Below are 8,143 nucleotides of genomic sequence, written 5' to 3'. Positions count from 1 at the left end.
GGACTTTAAATGACCCGTGTCTATTTTCCAAAACTTTCAAGGCCTTGATTTTTCTCTCTCTCTCTCAAAGTCACAAACTTTCAAGGATTTCAAGGACCTGTGGGAACCCTGGCCAGTGTAAACGCGGGTGTGTGTGCGCTTGTGTGTGGTTACTAGGGGCATGTGTCACGGTGTGCACATCACTATGAGCGAACACGCTTCTAGGGAAATGCCAGATGAAAGTGATTGGACTGTGATGACATGATGATAAACCCACTGCCCTCTGAGGAACAATACGTGTCAAAGAAGGAACTACTAAATACTTCCTAAATAGTTGAAACAGTGTATCGGTTTCTCTCTCCTTACCCATTTGTTCCATTAGCTGTGCGGGTTGGTTGAGAAACAGTCACCTCAGCTGGACTCTGTCAACAAAAGAGAGAGAAGGGGGTAAATAGATGATAATGCAACACAAACACTTGTCCGTCCCCCGCAAACTAGTTTGCCCCCGGTGGCCACGTTAGGGTAGTATGGAGTGTGCAGCCATTGCTGGCAGTCTCTGCACATAGCTGTTCTGTTCCTGTAATGCTTGGCTTTCACTTGCAAGGCTGAGCCGGTAGGGAGAAATATGCCATGCAAAACAGGCTCATTTATAGGAGTGGGGGAACAGAGGGCTCTTTTGTGCTGTAGCTCGACGCACCCCGACGAGCTAACCCCAAAATGCTTTTATTCAGATAGTCATTTCTCTGAACAGGTTGTTAAAACGTAAAAATAGGCCTGACTTTGAGATCGTGCTCGGCCTCGTGTTTACAGTGTCACAATCCTGATTCTTTTCATTACCAAAGTCCGTTTACACTGACAGTGACTAATTCAGTACCCACATTACAGACTCATATCATGGTTATCTCCAGCCCACACTACAGGCTGAGTCTGACTGCTAATAACCACACTACAGTAGAACAAGCAGAGACAGACAGCAAGCCAGAAAGACAGCAAATGGGGGTATTTTAAAGTTTGGGTATTAAAATGACAATGTGCTGATAATTATTATATTATCTGTTAAACAGCCACACATTTCTAATAACTAGGCAAGTGTCTAGAAATGACAAAAAAAATGCCTCAAAACCTACAAAGTCTTTGTGCCAAATAATATGACTCCCTCTCGCTCAGGCATCAGCTTCTTTATGGAAACTGAGGTGAACACGTCAAGCGACTACACACGGGGCCCCCCGCTGGCAGACGAGCTCAATCAAAGTTCATGGGTGGAACACTGAACATTTCATTCCAGGATGCCCCTATGAAGCAGAAGATGGGAGAGGAGGTTTCCGTTTACAGCGTCCAGGGCCCTTCTCCATTCCCAACCTGACCTTGGAAAACCCCATCAGACATCAGAGCTCGCCTGTGTGCAACTTGGACAGCTTCCCTGGTGTGTGCAGGCCAGGGCATCGCTGTGTTGTCCCCGTGGCCTCTGGGCCTTGTTGTCTCTGCGAGCCGCAGCCTTGAGCCAGCTCCTGCGGCTGGCCTGGTCCGGCCCGGCCCGGGGTGTTGGCCTACCTGAAACTCTATCCAGGTCAGCTCTGGGCCCCCTGGCAGTTCACACACCACACTTTACTACTGGGCAAACTAGCCTAAGTATAGGACTTGCCCTGCGAAAACAGTCTGACTGCTTCTTTTTGGACCGGCTCAGAAATAACAAAGAAAACACGAGCTGCAGATTTATAGGCTAAGTGTGGCATCTGTGTGACGTTACGGGGGGCAGATGTGCTCTGAGGCGCACGGCGAGAAGATGAAGGTGTGGATGGGATTATAGAATGAGACGGAGTTAATGTTTAACTCAGGGAGAGGTAGTGTAAATGTCAAAAGTAAGACTGAGTGCCGTTATAAAGCCATTTGTGAATGGAGGCCAGTGTGGCGGCAGGCTGTTCCCAACCACTCTCTGTCATCCATAAACCATTTAGCCAAGCCAACAGTCCCAGACAAGAAAGTTCAGACAGTCTGAGAACAACAAATCAATTCTAATCACATTACTGTCTGCCAAACTGTAATTCCTTGATATAAATTAATCTGAGGATCAATTGGCTAATAGGTCAGGCAGCACGGATTAGCATGTTCCGAGTAATTCTCGACAAAAACTTTTTTTTTTCCTCCTCCAAATATACGGCTTTCCAATGGAGTTAATGGGCTGTGGGACAAGGAACAAGGATAGCGTGCAACGCAGAGTCCTGGCAGCGGCGCTCCCTTTGGACGGGCAGGCCGGGGATGAATCACTCCAGACTGGAGCGTGGAGAGGAGAGGAGGAGGGAGAGATGCCGTGATGTGTTCGTTCCGTGGCTGACTTCCGCTCTCGCCTCTCCCCCTCCCCTCCCCTCCCCTCTCTCCCCCCGCTGCTCTCCTGGGAGGCTGAGTAACCAGGAGGAAATGCTTGGGCTCTGCCAGTGTCGGCCTGAAGACCAGATGTGTGGCCTAGAGGTGGTGAGGCAGGGACGGCAACGGAAACCAAATATAAACCAGCGTACCGTGACACCTCTGAAGACGCAGGGCAGCAGCAGCGCCGCCCGGCTCCGGCACGGCAGCACTGTGCCCGCTTGTTCCCAGGAACAGGATGCGTTGCGGTGACACTTCCAGATGCCCGGGCCTCGCCACTTGGTGGTGGTGGTGGCAGCTCGGCGGTGAGCGTGACTTCACGTTACAAAAAAGCTGAACAAAGTTTCAGTGGAAACATGGAAAGCCGAGAGAATGACGGATGTCCCGTCCTAAAATGAGTGCCCTGCTGTCCCAACAGTGGAGGCATTCAGCTCTGTGGGACTGTTTGGGCAGCTGCTGCAGAGCCGTTTCTTTCAATGAGGACTGTAAACACGCAGGCAAGGGCTTCTCTCTGACATGGCCCTGTGCTCCAAGGGCCAAGCCTACACAAACGTCAGCAGCACTGACTCATGATTCTTCCGACCTCAGTGAGAAGAGTGCTGGCGAGGAACAGTGCGTCGCCTATTGGCTTCGGTCCTGCCGATGGTACACATCATGACATCTCCTGGCAGCGGGTGGGAAAACGACGCTGGAGATCGTGGCGGTGAGGGTTTTGGACGGCCGAAGCGAGGGAGACTCCACCAGACTCCTGGGTTACTGTGGTCATCCCTGGCAGGAGCTGGTCAAGAAGGCTATTAAATGGGGTATTTCAGAGCTGGGCAGGCCCGAATGACACACACACACACGCAGACACACACATACACATACACACACACACACACACACACGGAGGTCTGACCCGCTGTCTGTAAATGTGGCTTGTCAAGCGCAGGACGTAATGGAGGTCTCTCTGTAAACGATGGAACGTAGGCCCGAGGGGCTTTCCCTGGGACCCATCCTCGACCCCCACCCTCTAGCCCATCTCCAACCCTGCGCCCCACCCCCCTCTCCTACCACGGAAAGCTAAACAGTATATGGACTAGAGCCGTATGTTCCCGGGACGACCCGATGGGGAGAGTAACCAATGGTGTTGGCTAAGCATGGGTCAGCTGAGGTCTTAATGATTGGCTCAGCATGAAGTATTGACAGAGTTACGATACCCAGCACACACCAGTGACATAGGTCAAGAGGAAACAGGATTTGCAGAAGGCTGGTAATCAATGATCAATATCCTCAGGAACAGCCGAGTACATTCTGGAACTAAACGTGTTACTGCCTTTGGTTACTGCGCACAACATCTTTGTCATGCTAATCAAGAAAGGTTCCTTCCGCTTGAAGTAGCCTGATTACAGGCAACAGGCAAAATCGCATGATGAAAAGAGGAAGTGTTGAGTGGGGAAGTGCCACTATTCACTAGATTATATAGCCTATATATAGAGGTTATCAAAGTCTGAGGCTGTGGGCCTCCCCTCAGACACAGCTTGGGGACAACCTAAATGCCAGATGCCTATGGGATTGTTATGTTATTTGATCCCAACAATTGAGACAAGATAGTTTCAGACTATTAAAAAAAGGTTTGTCTGAAGGCATTTATTTGTTTCTGACTCTGGGAAAGTGGGGAAAACAGTAAAATTCCCCAATACTACTGTATCTCTGAACTATCTCTTTAACCAAATCACACACATCTATGTGATCTCCTTTTGATAACTAATGTCCCCTGAAAGTGGCCAGAGCCCCCCTGGGGAGGCCCGCCTCCCACTTTGAAAACCTCTGCTATTATTATTCCTATGGCTAATTAAGGACAAGTCAGTATATTTGATTTTCAAGCGAGAAATCAAGACAACCAAGATTCTCATCAGTGATCTAACAGCAATGTCAAGTGAGCACAGTTTTGTGCTATGCAAGATTATACCCAGAAAATTGTACTATTGGCAGTTTCACTCTTTTTTCTCCCAATTATTCTCTGAGCAATTCTACATCAGCCCAACGTTCCTGATTAGGAATTCGCACAACGGAGGTGTGTTGTTTCTGGCTGTGGGAGAAAGTCATAAAGGTTCACAAATAGGCCAAACACTGACTCATGAATAAGTCGATGGTCAAATCTAGTGGAATTACCCTTTGATGAAACATCATCTTTGAAAGACTAAAGCTCTAAGCTAGCTAGGCTAGACTGCAATCCCTTAATCTAACCAATTAATCTCCTAAATCCACGTTCTGCTCCAAAAACCACGGGTCTCTAGAACACAAAAAGCCCACACTGAGCCCCAACCACCCCGAGGAACAGGGTTCTGCAGATGAAGCATCAGATGACAAGTACAAGACAGACTCCGGCTATGATGGAGGGGCCAGGATGCATCTTAATGAAGAAGCCGGGGGAAGTTTGAGGAAAAGGAGCGCTCTTGCTTACTTTCAAAGTCCATCAGGCGTCTCCATGGGGACGTGCTACTATGATCTTTTATTGATTGCGGCTATGGACCGCGGTTGGGTTTCTCTGGCCACCATTGGCAGACAGATGGTGCATAAAGATCAAGAAAGGGATGTTTGCCCAGATGAACAGTGCTCCACACCGACCGTCACCTCTGTGGAAGCCCCTGGTCAACAGATGTTGCTCTTATCTGCCTGGCTGCTGGTGCTCGTAGTCTTCTGTTGAGACAATAACTGCGGTCTGCGGAAGACCGTTTTCATGCAAAAAAGAGATAAGCAGCCCATGTAGTAGTAGCCCCAGGTGATATCATTTTCATCAAGTAGGCCATGTTGAGTGTAAGCCTTGTCTGAGCAGCACAGTGTAACTAGGCCTATCATACCAACCCAAATAACACAGTCAAGATAAGAATGTATGTAAAAAGTGTTAAAACAAAATAGTAAGGCTGATGTGATGTAAGGAAAAGTCGTTATTACAACCGGGCACCCAGGCCTGATGAAGACTTGAAGGCGGGCTCCTTCTCACAGACTGTACATGGAGCGCTGTACGTTGGGTCTTCACACAGAAACAGCCTACCTCAATTCAAGGCAACAATGCCCCCTCACAAGTGGGTGGACAATGCTGAACTCTCTGTGCCTGATCAGATGACTAACATTACAGAGAAGACAAGGCCACAGTCTTGTTTGCAATTGAGTGGACAGAGGCCAAACACACAGGATCAGTTCAATTCAACCCTGGGCTTCATGGCTTGCATCAGAGCGTGTGGGATTGCTCAATGTTGCCCAGGCCTCAAGAGCAGGTCCATCACGCACATTTTAAACATCAAACTGGGCAGCAGCACATATCTGCATTCAATGATAGAGGCTTGTGTTGTGTTTTAACGTGATCTCTCTCTCTCTCACACTCACACTCACACTCACACACACACACACACACACACACACACACACACACACACACACACACACACTCCATGAAGACAACAAAATCAAGCAGTCAACTCAGCAACATTGTAGCGCTGCTGCTTCAAAATATGGGTAACCTGATGAACACTGGCTGCACTTCTGTCACGGGTTCAAGCGGCATTTGGATACTTTGCAAAGCAAGCAATGCACTAACAGCAGCTACAGATCCGTTTGCACAGAACAAACATCTCGCTCCTAATATTGGCCCTCTGTGAAAAGTTGACATGCAAGATACACACAGGGCAATCAGTATGGCAATTCAAACCTGGTCACAGAGATGCCACTAAATATTTCACTGCTTATATTATACAGTTCTAGTATCAATCACAGACCCACACTGTCTGCTACACAAAGAAGCATTGAATGCGGCGAGTGAGGCGTATTAAGTATTCATGCATATAGGAGCTGCTGTCTGGTGCAGGTGGAAGAGTTTTACCCGTCCATTGGGAGTCACGTCCTCCTTGTTGCGCAATTCAAAAGACTCTTCCTCCTCTTTCTCCCCATAGTCCCGTCCGAGCAAACTGAAGCCCTGCCTGCAGCACAGAAACCAGCACAACCCTTGCAAAGGCATTCAAATGAGGTTAAGTGTGTCGTCTTCTGCTATCCAGGTCAACATTCACGGTGGCGCTGTCTCGGCGGCAAGTAACTCCAGGAGCTGCAGCGGGACAGCATGCGGGACAGTATCTCCATAGATATCCAGCGAGGGAGATGAAGGGCAGCATAAACCCTTTCTCTCGCTCTCTTCCTATCGGGGAAACCGTGAAAAGTGAGTTGTCTTAGTGTTTGTACATGGCAGCAGGCATATTCCAATAAGTTAAATCTCACTGACAGAGAGCTGTCCTCGATTTCACGTTAATCCGCCGACCCTCTCTTCAGGACTCCCGCTGGCTGCGCTCAGGACACCTTGTGTGGACAACTACTACGACCCGACCCAGTAGCCTACGGTAAGCAAAAAATATATATAATAATAATATTTTGTGTCCAAAATTGCATTGACTGTTCACAAACGTACACCGAGTGTATATTGGGTTGACGAGAGCGATACTGTAGTTACAAAACTGAGTGAGTAAGAAAAAAGACCACCTCTGTTGCAGCAGCGACTGTCTGCCTGTTGAAGTTTGGAACAAAAGCGTGCTGCAGCTGGGGCAGACTGGCGTGGGCGGAGACACCACGCCCCCGATATGACGCGTGGGTTTTGATTGGCTGGACGCAGACACTCCCCGGGATGACACGCCCACACGACACGCGCAATTCACACTGACAGATATCACATGCCCTTTGATAAGGATATAATCCGATTACTCAAACCACCATAATATTCCTGTGTCTGTGGTACAATACATAGTATGTTGCAGTGATCTGGGTTGTAACTAATAAGTTGTATCTCCTATGCTATGGTATCACTGTGATATTCATATAGGGATTTTATTTTAGTGTTCTGTGGTAGCCTACTCAGTCAGTAGTGAGTTTAATTTCCTATATCCTGGCATTTGTTTTTAAATCTCTCTACTCCTATACTCCTAAACTCCTATAATATGCCTATCTTCCCTTACTTATAGTTGTAATGGTGGCCAGCGGTAGTGCTGTGCAGTAAACCTCACTCTACCTCAAGAGATGCTCTAGTCTAGAGCACTTGTTCCAGCAAAGGAACCTTGGGGAACACCTTGTGTGACAGTGGCTGTGACAGTGTGGAGTGAAATAAACTGTGATCTGTTGGAGGAGTAGGAACGGATCCACCTCCACGGAGTGCAGTGCCTTCGATGCCGAGGTCTTCAAGTCTGCTGAGCAGGATGCTGTGGCTCACGGTATGGAAGGCAGCACTAGGTGGAGAACGATGAGGATGTTGAGGAGCAGAGGTGAGGAGATTGTTGAAAACCTTGAGGAGTGCAGTTTCTGTACTGTGGAGTGGGCGGAATCCAGACCAGAGGGGTTCAAATGGTTATTGGAGTGCAGGCAGGTTTGGAGTTGAGTGGCAATGAGCCGTTCAAACGGACCCAGACTGCTGCCACTGTTGTGCAAGTTCACAACTAGCTCAAAGTTCATTTCACACAGCTTAAAATGAACTAGTTCATAGTTCACTATTTTGAGCTAAACGGCAGGATAAATGTGGGTGGGGAAAGTGAAAAACCAGTCCTTTAGCGGGCACAGTCTTCACCCTAGGAGGCTGAGATTTGGCATGGAGGTCAAGTGTGTGTGTGTGTGTGTGTGTGTGTGTGTGTGTGTGTGTGTGTGTGTGTGTGTGTGTGTGTGTGTGTGTGTGTGTGTGTGTGTGTGTGTGTGCGTGCGTGCGTGCGTGCGTGCGTGCGTGCGTGCGCGTGCGTGCGTGCGTGCGTGTGTGTGTGTGTGTGTGAAGGTGTGTGTTTGTGTTCATGCCAAA

General features: G+C 48.6%; 1 protein-coding gene across 2 annotated transcripts in view; it reads right to left on the bottom strand.

Moving 5' to 3' along the window:
• plekhh3 (pleckstrin homology, MyTH4 and FERM domain containing H3) overlaps positions 1-6,337 on the bottom strand; it is a gene marked incomplete at its 5' end in the record, with an annotated part of 39,473 nt that extends 33,136 nt beyond the window's left edge. For both annotated transcript variants that reach the window (XM_083648615.1, XM_083648616.1), the window contains 2 exons: positions 346-401; positions 6,203-6,337. In XM_083648615.1, the coding sequence (XP_083504741.1) occupies positions 346-401; positions 6,203-6,337 (191 nt within the window). The remainder of the gene's footprint in view (positions 1-345; positions 402-6,202) is intronic.
• Positions 6,338-8,143: the final 1,806 nt, after the last annotated feature.

This window comes from Poromitra crassiceps (assembly GCF_964638095.1).
Source record: "Poromitra crassiceps genome assembly, chromosome: 13".
NCBI classification, from domain to species: Eukaryota; Metazoa; Chordata; class Actinopteri; order Beryciformes; family Melamphaidae; genus Poromitra; species Poromitra crassiceps.
This window is presented reverse-complemented; position numbering and strand designations above follow the sequence as displayed.